The sequence below is a fragment of the Microtus ochrogaster genome, chromosome 16, assembly GCF_000317375.1.
Source record: "Microtus ochrogaster isolate Prairie Vole_2 chromosome 16, MicOch1.0, whole genome shotgun sequence".
Lineage (NCBI taxonomy): Eukaryota > Metazoa > Chordata > Mammalia > Rodentia > Cricetidae > Microtus > Microtus ochrogaster.
Window position 1 is genome coordinate 52,703,899 of NC_022018.1, and position 16,174 is coordinate 52,720,072.

The following is a 16,174-nucleotide window of genomic DNA, read 5'->3' on the forward strand; positions in this document are numbered from 1 at the left end:
CCTGCTGGGTTCCATGTGCCACCCTCCCCTCCTGGGGCACCACCCTCTACTCCCAGACAGCCCCTCCCTGCAGGGGCATCAGCACATTCTAGCCAAGGTCTTTATCCTCTTTGGGATACCTGATTGAACTCTCAGCCTTTCCTCTTTCTAGGGTAGGTTTTGAGGCAGAAGTTGGGATCTGAGGCTCAACAGCCTTTCTGTACAGAGCAGTTTCAAGAGAGGCTGGGGAGATAGCTCCGTGGTAGAGTGCTTACTGCACAAGCTTGAGGACCCAGGTTCAAATCCCCAGCACCCATGTACAATTCCAGGTGCAGTGGCTTGTGCTGGGATTATCAGTGCTGGGGTAGCAGGAGGAGCCCTTTTGTCCACTAGCCAGCCAGCTAAAGTGACACCTGGTTTTGACATCTGGGCTCTACACACGCATGCTGCACAATGTCATATGTATATATTGTATGCACGTGCGCGCACACACACACACAAGTTGCAAAAATAGTTCATAGAACACTCACACACTGAACTTCTTACTAGGCATATTCTCTGTTGTTCTGGAGTGTGCTCTGCTGGCCTTTTCAGGATTTGGGAATACAGGTGCCTGGGCCCCAGCTGCCCAGGAGTGTGCCAGCCTCTGGGTACAATGTTGGAAGGACACAGCAACTCTCTGCACCTTGACTGCCCAGTGTTGGACTTCCCAAATGAACATTAGTCTGATACACCCAATGACTGCCCTGTAAACCTCAGTCTCATGCCCAGGGCCTGTATCGTTTGTAACAAAACAAGACAAAACCTTTCTTAGGACACCACATGCCCCTTACTACCTCTCCAAGTTCAGGAGGTGTCCCTCAGGCCTGCTCAAGTGAAGGAGCTCAAGGATGGGTCTCCTAGGTACCTGGGGTTACAGGGCTGGGAGGCGTCATGCACCATGGCTGCCCAAGGTTTGTCAACTGGAATCTTTGAGGCTGTCTCTGGCCGTGCTGTACTGGGAAACGGCCATGTTCTTGTCTCTAGTTGCCAACGCTGGCCTCGGTGGGGTCACATGTGCTCTCTGCCCACTCGAGCACTCACTGATGCTGGCCCCACTTGTGCTGACACTTAGACACATCTCTGTGCTGACTGTCGGACACCTCCAAAGTGGTGTCCAGCACTGCCCATGGTCAGCAGGGACCCTCTCCTTGATAGGAGATGGCCTGAGACTATCTTACCTAGAGGTCTCCCTCTCCCAGCAGAAGCAAGTTCACAGGCCCTCCTCTCCTCTGCTCTGTTATTCTCACTGTCCCTCCCAGCCTCAGCCCTCCATCTGCCCCATTTCCCTCACATTGGCCCTGTGCTGAGGCATAAGACCCACCCATACCCGATCCCCTCCAACCAGCCTCTGTCCTCTCTAGGCATTCTTCCCAGTTCAGAGAGTGAGGGACCAGGGCTTCCCTCAAAACCCCCACTTCCTATCTATCCCTCACTTACATGAATAAGCCCATTTAGAAACCAGGGCTCTAGGACATCCCAGAAGCCCCTGCAATCTTGGGTGAAGCTGACCAGTCAGGTACCCAAACTAATGGATGAGAGAAATCACCTCTGGGGGAAATGGTCAGATCCCCTTTACATATTCCAGGAGAAACAATTTTATGATGCATGCTCATAATTCCACTCGGGAAGTGGAAGCAGGAAGATCAGAAGTCCAAGGTTATCCTCAACTACCTAAGTAAGTTTGAGGTTAGCTTGGGCTACAGGAAAACCTGTCTTTAAAAAAAAGTTCCAGGGGAAATCTGGGTGCAAGGGTACTTATCTGTCATCACAGCTATTCGAGAAGCTGAGGTGAGAGGACTGATTGAGTTCAGAACTTAAACTTGAAACTGCGGGCACACAAAGCAGAAGGCTGCCAAGTGTAGTCAGCAGAGTCCTGTGTGAGGGCCTGGGTCTCACCAGACCTGGCTCAGGGCCATACCTCCTGGCATTGTCCCAGTGTGCCCTCCACCACGTGGACTGGCCAGCAGCCTCCTGGGTGCCTGGACTCAGCAGCCGGATGTTGACCAACACATGGTTTAATTTAGTTCCTTCTTCACCAAAAGAGGAAACCCCCAGATGGGACTAAGGGGCTCTGAAGTGGTTTCACCGAGGTTAGGCTGTAACCCAAGCCAGAGTCCCTGGTCAGGGTGGCTCAGCGTGAGCACATAGCCCTCTCTGCCATGGACCTGTGCTCAGAGCTGACCTTTGACCATCTTGATGCCCCTGGTGAGAAGAGGACCCCTCACAGCCTGATCTCCTGATGTGTGTGTCCCTGTTCCGCCATCTCCATCCTTTGGTTTGTGCTTCCTCCTGTTCCCCACGGCTCTGTCCTAGACGACTCCCTCACACCGGATACCTATGCCAACTGTCCCCCACCAGCATGTAATCTGATGCAAGGCCAACACTGGCACCCAGGAAATAAGAGTTCTGCCAGGGTGCTCTGCTGGGGCTGGAAGAATGGGTATATCCCGTTCTGTGCTTTTTTACTCTACACGCATGTGTGACTGTGTGTGTGTGTGTGTGTGTGTGTGTGTGTGTGTGTGTGTGTGTGTGTGCGCGCGCACGTATGCACACGTGGAGGTCAGAGGTCAACATTAGATGTCTTCCTCAATCACTCTCCTTTTTTGAAGCAGGGTTCCTCAGTGATCCTGGAAATCACTGATTCCATTAGACTGGCTGACCAGCAAGCTCCAAGGATCCTGTCTCTAGCTCCTCGGCACTGGGACCCAAGGCAACACAGCCATGCTAAGCTTTGTATGGGGTGCTGGGAACTGGGTCCCCGTACTTGCACAGCGGAGGATCTCCCCAGCTCCCTTGCTTCTCTTGATGAAACCTTGGCCTGGGCCAGCCCTCCACCCACCATTGGCCCCAGAGTCAGTGGCAAACGCTGGCAATGTCTAAGCATCAGGTTCCCACTCTGTTGCTGTGGCATTTCTGTCCTTACCACGTGTCCTTTAAGAAGCACTGTGTGCAGTGGGGCTGGACTGGGAGGAGCGCCTGCTTGAAATGTGAGCTGGTCCTATCCAGCCAGACTGCAGGTGTCTTCTCCCACACCTGTCATGCTCAGCCTACCCCCTGTCCAACTACCCAGGTATCTTCCTCCCCCCTGATTTCATTAGGGGCTTAATTCCATTTCCTACCCCTCTGCCTTCATGGCTTTCTGTTGTTCCTTCCAAAGTACTTAATTTCTGGAAAGCACTGACTCTGGTGCCACTAATCTGGGAGGGAGGAAGGACACCAGAGGCTGTCTTCTGCCAGTGGGTGCCACCACCCACTCTCAGGCCTGGGTAACCCTCCATCGCACCCATGTTACCTGCCAGGTCGACTGCAAAATGGAACTTAAGGATCCTTCCAACACAGCCTCACTCAAACCCGCCTTGCTGCCCTGGTCATCAGCAAGATAGGACCAGAATCTTGACTTGCTGTCAGATTAAAGCCAGGTAGTGGTGGTACACACCTTTGATCCCAATACTTGGGAGGAAGAGGCAGGCAGATCTCTGTGAGTTCAAGGCCAACTTGGTCTACGTGGCAAATTCCAGGCCTACACAGTGAATCCCTGTCTCAAAATACAAAAGAAAGAAAGAAAGAAAGAAAGAAAGAAAGAAAGAAAGAAAGAAAGGAAGGAAGGAAGGAAGGAAGGAAGGAAGGAAGGAAGGAAGGAAGGGCGGGCTGGAGAGATGGCTCAGAGGTTAAGAGCATTGCCTGCTCTTCCAAAGGTGCAGAGTTCAATTCCCAGCAACCACATGGTGGCTCACAACCATCTGTAATGAGATCTGCTTCTCTTTTCTGGCCTACGGGCATACACACAGGCAGAATACTGTATACATAATAAATAAATATTTAAAAAAAAAGAAAGAAAGAAAGAAAGAAAGCCAAAATAACAACAGGAAAAAAACAAAAACAAAAAGAAAAATACCACAAAAAAGTAAAAACCTTGGGAGGGTGCCCTACAGTGATTTAATCAGTACCTCCCTAAGCTAGGCCTGTCATGCCCCCACCCTCTCATCCACCATATAGGTGAGAGACAGAGAATTGAGCAATGATGGGACAGAACAGTATCCCTCAGCTTTCCATCACCCTGAGGGCCCTTCAGCTGCTAAAGTTAGTGGGAAGAACAACAGGTCTGCCTGTCCCAGCTCCTCATCTGGTCTGGAGGAGGGTAAGTGCCCAGGACCCCCTCAACTGAGTCATGGTCTGTGGCTAGGGGACCTTGGCAGGGCCTCACGAGCCATCTGCAAAGGGGAGACGGCCTAGCCCGCAGGGGCTGACCCAGCAGGAACTAGAAATAATGCCACCACACAGAAGCAGAGTCAGCGCACCCCCAAATCATCAGCTTGGGTTGTGTAAGCTGCAGATGCATTTCTGGGCTCCGCCCTCATGTGTCCCTGTGTCCCCGCTGACCTGTGCGCAGCTTGCTCAGCACTCTGTCCCATTCTATCCGCTCCACTCCAGAACACCCCCCCCACACACACACACACTGGTTCATTCACCACAAACTCCTCCATTCTCCGCTACCCTCGCTAGCCCCTTCCCTTCTGGGAACAGTGCCCAAGGAGCAGACCCTGTCTTTGTTTGAGTATCCAAGACAACCTAGAGGAGACAGTGGCATCCTACCTAGGACACAGAGGATGCATCAGAGGACAGACGACATGGGGTGTCCACAGAGAACGGCTTATTCCTTACAGGAACCCCTTACACTGTAGTGTGCCAGCACATGACCCCAACTGTCCTGTGTTTCAAGGGGCATCAGTGAGCAAGTGGCCAGTTGTGGCCCTTGTTCCTTGTAGACTTAACTCATTCCAGGTCACAAGGTGACAAGGAAGAAGGACAGGGTCCTATCAGGATGCTGAAGCCCAGGTAGGGGAGTTCCTGTACTCTCTCTTCCATGGGATACAGCTTGAGGGAGAAGGCCCGTGGAGAATTAGCCTATCAGAAGGCGGCAACTAAAGTCCTGGATGTTGAAAACCTCAGCCACAGGCTTTGAGTCCTCACAGCCACAGGATGGGACTCAAGTGGCTGGGAGGGGCATTCAGGGATAGCCTGTGTCCAGGGGTTGTCAGGCTAAGGGCTTCAAGGTAGGCCTTTACAAGGTCATGGGCAGAAGAAGGAAGTCAGCAATCCTGGGAAGCTAAGCAGGCCTACATTAGGGTATCGGCCTCCTGTACAGCCAGGGGACCAGGCCTCACAGGTCTTCGAGGTGTCTCTAAGGAAGGACAATCACAGTGGAGTCAAATGGAGACCAGGCCCAGGACCTTCCCAGACACCATTCCCAGCCCTTGGCTGACAGAAGCTAGGGTTTCAGTGCCCTCAGAGACCCCCCCTCCACTTTCCAGGGCCTGTCCACACAATTGACACAAGGGGCTGCCACTTCTACCCAGGCATCTGTCACCTTGAGTGGTCAGCTCACCCAGCGCTCTCTGTGGCCATGGTTCTCATAAGTAGGAGCCCAGAGTAGGGTTCCTGTGTTACAGGGGTACAAACTGAAGTTTGGACACTGTTAAGTACATTCCCTGCTCCTGCAGCTCTGAGGTGGGGCAGCGAGATGGTAACTGAGCACTGGCCCCAAAGCCACATGTTCTCACTGGGCACAGGGTGTCCCGGATGACGGAAAGGCACTGAAGAAACAACCTTCCTTCGCCTTGGCCGGCAGTTCTCCAATGGAGCATGCGCACTATGCCTGCAAAGCACCAGCTTTAGGGCCCAGGGTCAGCCAGTCATTAGATTGGCGACCAGAGCCCTCACGTGCTCTATGAGCCTGAGACTTGAATGGAACCTCTCCCTGGGGACTGTGCCCGACTTGTCCCACATTTACGTTTGGGTCATCTCAGTCTGCACCTGCCTGGGTAACTTCCACAACCTAGCACGTGTAACTCTGGAAACTCAGTGACTCCTGAAAACACAGACTCATGATGACTCTGTGAGTTGACAATGTTGTTTCCTCAAAAAAGCCTGATTGGGAGGAACTGGCTAGGAGCCGCTTAATAACAAACCCTTCAGGCACCCGGCCCCGGGCGCAGTAAGTGTCCTGACTCATATCCTGTGCCTGGTGCCTTGCATGTGTAGAGTATGCATGCAAATGGACCTGTGTATCTGTGCATATGGCATATATGTGAGTAAACATGTACACAGCATGAGTATGGATGTACTATGAACATGTATGTGCTGTGAACATGTATGTAAGTTTGTACATATGTTGCTGTACAGGACTGTCTTCTGTGCCAAACTGCCACCATCTTCAGTAGTTTGGCTGAGCCTGCTCACAAAAGATCAGCTGGCTTGTTGACTGTTGGCTTCCCTCATGGAAGGAAGGATAGGAGGAGTCATGGTACCTGCCCCTGAGTATACAGCCACCCCTCCCACTAGACGTGTGCAGTTCTGCCTAATGACACATGGTCTCAGGTGGACTGGCTGTGGCTGGAGACCTGTGCTGAGGACCTCAAATGTACCATGCCTTTTCTTCATCTCTAAGGGATCTAGAAGGTTCTATGAACTGGATGTCCTCCCGCCTGGGCAGGGTGGCTCCGGTAGGTCAGTGACAAGGACTGCGCTTCCTACAGCGTCACACACAGCTGGGGCCTGGTCTCCAGCCACACCCAGCCCGTCTGTGGCAGTACCGACCCCATCCCCACACTGGATATTGGACAGATCTGGGCTCCAGGGCTCGGCTCCATTCGGGCTTTCCTTTTCAGGTCACGGTGGCTAGACAGTGATCACCAGGCAGAGGACAGGAGCTCTGGGGAAGGTAAGCCAATGAGGCTTCCTTAGACACAGGAAAGAACAGTGTGGACTGATCTCAGCCCTGACCTACTGCCCATCTCCCTTTATCCTGGCCAGGCTGCAACAGCCAGCGGCTCACCTCCTTAGGGAAAAGTGAGGGGAATGGTCCACACTTCCTGAGGCTTTCGAGGGAAATGGTGTTTCTGAGTGCTGACACGCGTGGGCTCTTGTCACTACTGCTATCCCAGGGATCCAGTCAGCAACAGAGAGGGACTGCCATTCTCCCCATCCCCTGTGGGCTAGATGGCAAAAAAAAAACAGTGATGGGGTCACCAAGGGTATCCAGGCAGGAAGAACCAGGAAGGCTAAGAGACAGCACAGGAGGGGCCTGTGCTGGGAGGGGCCTAGCAGGGGGCCTATGTGGTAAAGGGGTAGGGATGGTGTGGGACATCTCCAATGTGTAGATGATGGAGGAGAGGGATATCCGAAGAGGGAGGGATGGGGGAGAACCTGGAGGAGGCACTGGGCCAAGGCTGGACTCAAAGCCAGGAGCATCTGGGTCAGTCCTAGGTGAACAGCCACTGTTAGAACATTAACACACACACACACACACACACAAAACCAGCTCAAGAAGAGGACATGGGGTAGGCAGAGACGTAACATTTCATGTTAAGCACCTTGTAGAGTGAAGGTGATGTGTTCTCATAGAAATTATAAATAATGAAAAATAAGTATTTAGAAAAAGAAGTGCAGACCCCACAGTGGGTGGCCAGGGGATTCTTTGGTTAAGCAGCAGGTAAGGCCCAAGGTCTGGGTTCATTAATACCCTCCGAGATCATCTGCCAGGAAGGCCAACAGGTAGCGGCTGACATGCCTGTCAATGATGACGGGTGAGAAGGCGAGAATGCGACGGGTCCCAGGAAGCACTTTGGGGTCTAGAAGACAAAGGGAGAAAGGATAATCCAAGGACCAGCCATTGGTCCCTGTCCAATTCCAATTCCCACAGTCTGCTTAGAGCGTTGGGGGCCTGCACTCACCTGGAGGGCAGCAGTAGAGGAGGAGGGCCAGGCCTGCCGCCAGGCCTAGGCCTGCCAGGAAGCTCATGGGTCCTGGGGAGAAAGGAGTGTGAATGGCCTGTAGCAGTGACTGAGGACTACAGGGGGGCTGTCCCCCAACAGAAAGCCAGGAATAGAACCCGATGTGGGATGGAGAAGCCCCTGGGACACAGACAGAGCCCTGAGGGAAAAGGGAAAGAAAAGGAGGTGGCGGGGGCGTTACCCCTGTCACTCAGCTCACGGCTCTCGCTGCCCCAGTCCAGCTCTCTGCAATCTGAGTTTTCTGGAAACAAAATTACAGAGCATGATTAGTAGAGGGCTGAGCTGAGTGCGGGGTTGTCCCCAGGGAAGCCCAAGGCAGCGCCTCTGCCTCCTGAAGGTGCTGGGCTCACACGTTTCTTCATGGCCACTGTACCTGGTGCCCTGGGCAGGCCCAGTTAGTCACATAGAGAGATCAGCTCTCCAGAGAACACTGTATAAATTTGGGTTTCCTTTGGTCTAGTTTCTAGGCTATCATAGGTGTGGAGTAGGCTACTGTGTCCTTTTGGCCACACATCATCAAATGCAGGACAAATATCCACTATCAAGAGCCACCTGCTAGCATCATAGGGACTGTCATGGCAGGCAGAGGAGGCCAGAGCTTTTCCCTAGACTTCCCCACGGAGTTAGCAGACAGATGACATGCCACACAGACCCTGGGGCACCCACGGACCAGAAAGTGCTTCATTTCCAGTAGGGACATGGCTTGGATCCAGCTGGGTTCTAAATAAAGCCCAGGGAAGCAGTTTTTGTAGAGATGGGGGAGAAAGCCAATTCAGTCTGTCCTCAACTGTTCCCACTGTGCCATGTGAAGTCTGGGGAAGACTCCTTGAGATCAAAAACACCAGCCCAGGGTCCCAGCTGAGTGCATGGGCAGAGTCACTTCATCTGTCTGTCTGGAGCAGCAGAGCCTCCTCTCAGGTCCCCTAGCCTTATTCCAGGTCCTAGCAGCTCCAGTGATCCCAGACCTTCGGGACCTACCTGTCACCTAGAGCTCTGAGATCACACTGTCTCTCACCAATCACCCACACCTATACCCAAGGATGCCCTACAGAAACCCCACATGAGCAGACCGGTGAATACAAAAGGTAAACACAGCCTTGGGGTCTACGCGGGCTTGGTAACTCCCCGTTGGGATGACCAAGGAGCAGCACAGGGCTGTGAGAAGGAAGCTGCTATGAACTGAGAAATGAAGACACAGACATGGTAAACAAGGGGGTCAGACAGGATACATGGAGCACTGGCTTCTGTATGAAAACTGGTATGGGGGAAGGGAAAGACAGAGAGGGAGAAAGGACAGAGGGAGAGACAGACTGATATCCAGCCTGTGCTATTCTCCCTAGGTGGTCTCTGAGGAGGAATGGAGAGGGAAAAGAAGCCCAGGTTGAGCTGCTGCAGACTCAGATGGGCCCTGAGGACCACCATGCAGCTCGCAGTTGGCGCCCTCCCTGGTCAGTATGGGGTGCTGCAGGTAGGGATGTGGGGGAGGGACTTACGAAGAGTGTGGCGGCTGGGTAGGTTGCTGTGCAGGGGCTGGGCATGGATGTACAATGCTCTGTAGAATTCCTGGCAGTGCCGCTCCCCACGCTGCTGCAGGTGGCTCAGAAGGTCACAGAGCCGCACACGCAGAGATGCCTTGGGGTTCCGGAACTGGGGGCAGAAGAAAAGGTGGGCTGAAGGGGGACAGCTGTGAGGTGGTCCCCTCGGAACCCCAGCCTCAGTACCACAGACCTCAGAACGCTCTCAATCTCTCACACCACCTGTGTGGCACCCAACACTGGAGTAGTTAGTTGCCGGCTAAGTCTCGGTTAATCCTTGTGTCTCTAGGGCTACAGGCTGGGAGAGGTCACCAAGGAAGCAGGGTGTGGGGGACATCACCCTAAGTAATGACACTTGGTGTAGCTCCTTCCCATGTGGCCTCAGTGAGTCACTTCAACCCCCTGAGACGCAGTTTTCATAAAAAGAAAATAATCCCCCGTGGTGGGTGGTTACAGAGAACGAATGGCGGCATCCGTGACAGTTGCTCTTACTTTTCAGACTGGGAACAAGTGTCTAGTATTTCAAAAGTCAGTTGAGAAAAGAACAGTTTCTTCTGATGAGCTTGTGAAGGTCAGTGGACAGATCACTTGGCACTGAGTCCAGAACCTGGAGCCTGTGGTCTGTGCTGCCCCCTGATGGCTACAGCTGAAAACTGACCAGAGATAAGGGGAGCAGTAAGGCCTCTGAGAAGCGAGTTCCCCTTTGAGGTATAAGCATCTGAAGTTTATGTATTTCTTATTGCAACAATGAGATGAATTTGAGCCTGTCACTTTTTAAAATCACCAGGTGACTCACACTAAGTGTCTAAGTTGACACAAAGCCCGGGGACTGTATCTAAAGTGCTATCTCCGGCAGAACAGTCATGGTGTCTGCGCTGTCTCTCAGGCCTCAGTAGTCCCTTCTGCCAAATGGCGTGATGACTTCAACTATTTGTAGGGCTGTGGGTGAGAAGCAGAGATGACCCAGAGAGAGTGTGCTATTCACCTGGCTCAGGGGAACCAGGTCACATTCCGGTCTCTGAGCCAAGTGGATAGCATGCTTCTTCCACAGATGCTGAAGCTCCCAATGGGACCAGTCTCCCTCAAGCCTGCTGAGCAGGCAGGCCAAGCCTGGCTGCGGGATGAGGTCAGCTTCCCCTGCCCTCCTATCACAGGCTGGGCCTTTTGGCCTTACAAATGCAAGGAAGACTGACCAGCAAAAGACAGTGAGTGAGTCTTTTCATACTTTGACCCTCTGGAAAAGCCACGGTGTGGTTCCATGGTACCAATAGGTCCAGACTTCTGGTGTGTGTGTGTGTGTGTGTGTGTGTGTGTGTGTGTGTGTGTGTGTGTGTGCGTGTGTGTAATCTGTGTGTGTCTGTGATGCACAATTGATAAAAACTCAGAGAGATATATTGGAATTTAACCTGAAGGTCAGAAAAGCAAAGCAGCCAACCACTGGCTCTTACCTCTACCTAGTTCAAAATGGCGATCCTGCCTCCAGGAATCTCAGAATGAGACTGTGTCTGAGAGCTGTCTCCTCCTGTTTTATATTCCTCTCTAGTGCTGGGATTAAAGGCATGCACTGCCTGATTTCTATAGCAAACTAGTGTGGCTACTGTATTAAAGGTGTGTGTCAACACTGCGTGGTCTGTAAAGCTGATCAGTACATCTGTTTTACTCTCTGATCTTCAGGCAAGCTTTATTTATTAAAATACAAATGAAATATCACTACATGTTTGTGTGTGTGTGTGTGTCTACATGTGTGTGAGATGTGTATGTGGTGTGTCTGTGTGTCTACACATGTGTGGGGTGTGTCGGTATGTGTGTATATGGTATAGGGGTGTATGTGTGTCTGTGAGGTGTGGGTGGGTGTGGATGAGTGTGTGTTTGTGTCTCTGTGTGTGAGTACACATGTGGTGTGTGTGCGCGCACGTGTGTGTCTATGTGCTTGTGGGTTAGGTGCCTACCCATGGTGCATGCAGAGGCCAGAGGTTGATATCAGGATGCTTTCCTCAATGGCTCTGCACCTGACTATTTTGAGATAGCATCTCTCATTGAACCTGGAGTTCACAATTTGGCTAAACTGGTTAGCCAGCAAGCCCCTGGGCTCTATGTCTCTGTGTCAGCTGCACTTACAGGTTCGAGATCCAAACTCAAGTCCTTGTGTTCACACAGAAAGCATTTTACCAACTGAGCTATCTGCCCAATTCCACATTCAGACTTCCGATCCCTCCTTCCTCTGCCCTCCTTCTATTATTATGTTGTTGTGTGTTCTAATTTTATGTCAACCTGACACAGACTAGAGTCATCTGAGAGGAGGGAACCCTAACTGAGAAAATACTTCCATAAGATTGGGCTGTAAGATAAGCCTGTGGAGCAATGATGGGAGAGGGCCCTGCCCATTGTGGGTGGTGCCATCCCTGGGCAGGTGGTCCTGGGTTCTATAAGAAAGCAGACTGAGCAAGGCATGAAAAGCAAGCCAGTAATCTGCATCCCTCCAGGGCCTCTGCATCAGCTCTTGCCTCCAGGATCCTGCCCTGTTTGGGTTTCTGTTCTAACTTCCTTCAGCTATGGATGTGGAAGCATAAGCCAAATAAACCCTTTCATCCCAAAATTGCTTTTGGTCATGGTGTTTATCATAGCAAGAGCAACTCTAAGACACTGTGTATCACCTCCTGCAAACCTTCTCATAATTCTGGAAGGGCCAGCCACCACAGGACCATCGGGAGAAACTGAGGCATCAGATCTGATGACAGGAGGCCACTTGCAGCTGACCAAGTGCAGCTCTGACTCCCATTCCTGAGATGGTATGGGAGGTCCTTCTGTCTATGTGTTGCTTTTATTGGTTAATGAATAAAGAAACTGGCTTCCCATTATAATGCAGAGTAGAGCTAGGCAGGGGTGGGGGAGGACAGGACTAAACTGAATGCTGGGAGAAAGAAGGCAGAGTCAAGGGAGACATGGCCATGTAGCCCCATGGGAGACAGACGTTAGAAATTTACCCAGTAAGCCACAGCCTCGTGGCAATACACAGACTAATGGAGATGGGTTAATTTAAAATATGAGTTAGCCAGAAATACGCTAGAGTCATTGACCAAGCAGTGTTTTAAATAATATAGTTTCTGCAGGGCGGCTGGGAAACAAACAAGTAGCCTCTTGCTACACTAAAACAATTCAAGGCCTATGCCAGCTTCTCCCAGCTCAGAGAGGAGTGTTGCAAGATATCTGATTATACTGTGTTAAGGTGTGTCACTGTGACTGGTTTTTAAAAAAGTTAAATGTCCAATAGCTGGGCGGGAGGTATAGGTGGGACTTGCGGACAGAGAAAGCTCTGGGAAGAAGAAAGGGGGAGTGGCCAGTCAGACACAGAAAGCAGGACATGCAGGAGAGGTAAAAGCTATAAGCACATGGCAGCATGTAGATTAATAGAAATGGGTTTATTTAAGTTATAAGAGGTAGTTAAGAACAAGCCTAAGCTAAGGCCGAGCTTTCATAATTAACAAAAGTCTCTGTGTCGTTATTTGAGACCTGACTAGAGGGAGAGAGAAAGACCTGTTACAGAGGGGGCATGCCCAAGTGGTTACCCTGGCCCCGCTCACCCCTCAGCACCTTTTCTGCCTCTTTGTTGGTAAGGATTTGTGGGTAGTAGCGGTTCAGCTGGAGGATGATCCTGTCCACTTGTTGCTCGCTCAGGCGACCCTGTCCGGTCAAGAAAGGTGTGTCTTGTACCAGCCGGTCACAGTAGGTCTGATCTGGAACACATATGGATAGCATGGGTGAGCCAGCGCAGCCTTAAGAGGCACCAAATAGGCGTCCTTGGTGCTGACCACAGGAGGCCCACACCTGCTGGAAGGGCAGCAGTCTCTCTGGAGGGTGCAGCTACAATTCTCTCTCATGTTAACCACAACGAAGAAATCTAGAGAATACACATAAAATAAATAAGAGAATCAAAATGTTACCACAAAATATTAACTAAACACAAAAGGAATCAGCAAAGGTAGAAACAAGGGCTGTAAAAGCTAAAAGGCCTACAAAATACAGATAGCAGAGACAAATCTTTCATTCTCAGCAATTACTTTAAATGTAAATAGGATAAACTCTCTAATCAAAAGGCAAAGATTGGCAGAATGGCCTTAAAAACATATGCTCTACTCTTTCTGGTCTTGGCTCCAAGGTGACCAAAAGAAGAAGAAACAGCAGTCATGCCAAAAAGAGTTGTGGCCATGTGTGGTCAATTTGCTGCATGAACTGGACCTGGTGCATATCCAAGGACAAGGCCATTAAGAAGTTCGTCATTTGAAACCAGAATATTGTAGAGGCCGCTGCTGTCAGACGCTAATCTGAAACTTTGACACCTGTGTGCTTCCCAAACTCTGTGTCAAGCTGCATTACTGCATGAGCTGTGCTATTTATTCATAGCAAGGTGGTCGGGAATCAATCTCACGAAGCCTGCAAGGACCAAATACTCCCACCACGATTTAGACCTGCTGGTGCTACACCCCATTCTTTGTGTAAAGAAGCAGCTTTGTGAAGACAGAAGAAAGAAAACTCCTTGGAAAAATAAAATGTGACATATACTTAAAGAAAATGCTCCAAGCCAGGCGGTGGTGACACACGCCTTTAATCCCAGCACTTGGGGGGCAGAGACCGGCGGATCTCTGTGAGTTCAAGGCCAGCCTGGTCTACAAGAGCTAGTTCCAGAACAGGCTCCGTATCTACAGAGAAACCCTGTCTCGAAAAACCAAAAAAAAAGGGGGGGGGGCGGCTGGGGAGATGGCTCAGAGGTTAAGAACATTGCCTGCTCTTCCAAAGGTCCTGAGTTCAATTCCCAGCAACCATATGGTAGCTCACAACCATCTGTAATGGGGTCTGGTGCCCTCTTCTGGCCTGCATGCATACATGGAAGGAATGCTGTATATATAATAAATAAATATTAAAAATAATGCTCCAACTAAATATCGACAAGACGCTCACTGAAGACCTAAAGACACAAACAGGTTGAAAGTAAAGTGAGGAAAAAGACAGCCCACCTAGGTGTGTCCAACCCTTTGACACTTCAACACAGGAAGTTGTCATCTACAAACATCATGCTCAAGAGCAATTTCCTAGTGTGAAGTCAGCTTGCAGTTTTGTGTTGGCTACAGTCACAGCTGTCCTCAGCCAGCCACATGTGGTCACAGGCAGCAGGTTGAACACACTTGATTGTAAACATAAACCAGACCAGAACACGGTGGTGGGATTAGAATTAGACTAGATAGACTTTAAGTCAAAATTGGTGCAAGGGATTAAAGGACAAACAGCATATGTGGATTAAAGGTTAAGTCATCAAGAATAAGTAACAACTATAAACACACCTGCACCAAGTATCAGAGCCCCAATGGGGAAATAAATATTGATGGAACTGAAGGGCGAAACAGACAGCTCTATGATATTTAAAGATGTTCATATACCACTTTAAACAACAGACCAGACAACTAGATAAAAGATCAATAAGTAAATGGAAGGCTTGAACAGTTTCTAAACTGTACCTAAAAGTCATACGCAGAAAACACTACCCAGTAATAAAAAAAACACACTTTTCCCAAGTGCACATGGAACATACTCTCAATCACAAAACATACAGATCTTAAGCCACAAATAAGTCTCAAAATATTTAAAAGCATTTCAACTGAAGGCTCTTTTCAGATCACATAACATAAAGCTAGAAATTGATACAATCAGAGTTTACAAATCTATAGGAATTAATACAGTTGTTCTCAACCTTCCTAATGCTGTGACCCTTTTGATACAGGTCCTCATATTTGGAGACCCCCAACCATAAAATTATTTTCACTGCTACTTCATAATTGTAATTTTGCTACTGTTATGAATAGTAATATAGATATCTGTGTTTTCTGATGGTCTCAGGTGACATCTGTGAAAGGATCATTCAACCTTCAAAGGGGTCACAACCCACAGATCGAGAACCACTGAACTAACAGGTCAAAATGTGGTGAGGGAGGTCCTTCTGTCTATGTGTTGCTTTTATTGGTTAATGAATAAAGAAACTGGCTTGGCCTATAGCATGGGAGGAGGAAGGCAGAGTTAGAGAGAAGCTATGGAGCCGCTAGAGGTAGACGCTGGGAACTTTACCCAATAAGCCACAGCCACGTGGTGATATACAGATTAACAGAAATTGGTTAAATTAATATAAGAGTTAGCCAATAAGAAGCTAGAACTAATGGGCCAAGCAATGATTTAATTAATACAGTTTCTGTGTGATCATTTGGGAACCAACAAGCAGCCCTTCTCCAACAAAAATGAAACCACAAAATACATTGAAAGCAACCTGAGTCAAATGAGAAACACACCAAGACCTAAGGAATGGAGCAAGCATACCTCTGAGAGGGAGAAGCAACAGCCATAAATAAATTCACACAGTTTACAAAGAGAGAGCTTGGGTCAGGTGTGGCACATGCTTTAATCCTACCACTCTGGAGGCAGAGTCATGTTGATTTCTATGGGTTTGAGGGCACCTTGATCTATGTAGAGTCTGGGCTAACTGGAGTTACATAGTGCATAGTGAAACCTCGTCTAAAAAAAAAAAAGTTAGCATTAATGGCTAGCCATTACACCTCACCAACTTTAAAAAAGAAAAAAGGCAACTAAATTGGAAGGGAAGGAGGAAGGGACTAGAACAACTAGACAAGTCAAACAGAGCTAACGGAAAGAAGGGAATAGCCAAGTAGAGTGAAGACAACCTCAAGAACATTTTTTTTTTTTTTTTTTTGGTTTTTCGAGACAGGGTTTCCCTGTGGCTTTGGAGCCTGTCCTGGAACTAGCTCTGTAGACCAGGCTGGTCTC

The 16,174-nt window shown here is 49.8% G+C and overlaps 1 protein-coding gene across 2 annotated transcripts in view; it reads right to left on the reverse strand.

The window, feature by feature from the left end:
* Positions 1–7,367: 7,367 nt before the first annotated feature.
* Card19 (caspase recruitment domain family member 19) overlaps positions 7,368–16,174 on the reverse strand; it is a 13,905-nt gene continuing 5,098 nt past the window's right edge. Inside the window, exons 2-6 of one of the 2 annotated variants that reach the window (XM_005355161.2) lie at positions 12,941–13,083; positions 9,308–9,461; positions 7,996–8,055; positions 7,755–7,826; positions 7,368–7,652 (exon numbers count right to left, since the gene is read on the reverse strand). In XM_005355161.2, coding sequence (XP_005355218.1) covers positions 7,537–7,652; positions 7,755–7,826; positions 7,996–8,055; positions 9,308–9,461; positions 12,941–13,083 — 545 coding nt within the window. In that variant the 3' untranslated portion in view covers positions 7,368–7,536. The remainder of the gene's footprint in view (positions 7,653–7,754; positions 7,827–7,995; positions 8,056–9,307; positions 9,462–12,940; positions 13,084–16,174) is intronic. The other variant, XM_026782844.1, reaches the window with a different exon arrangement.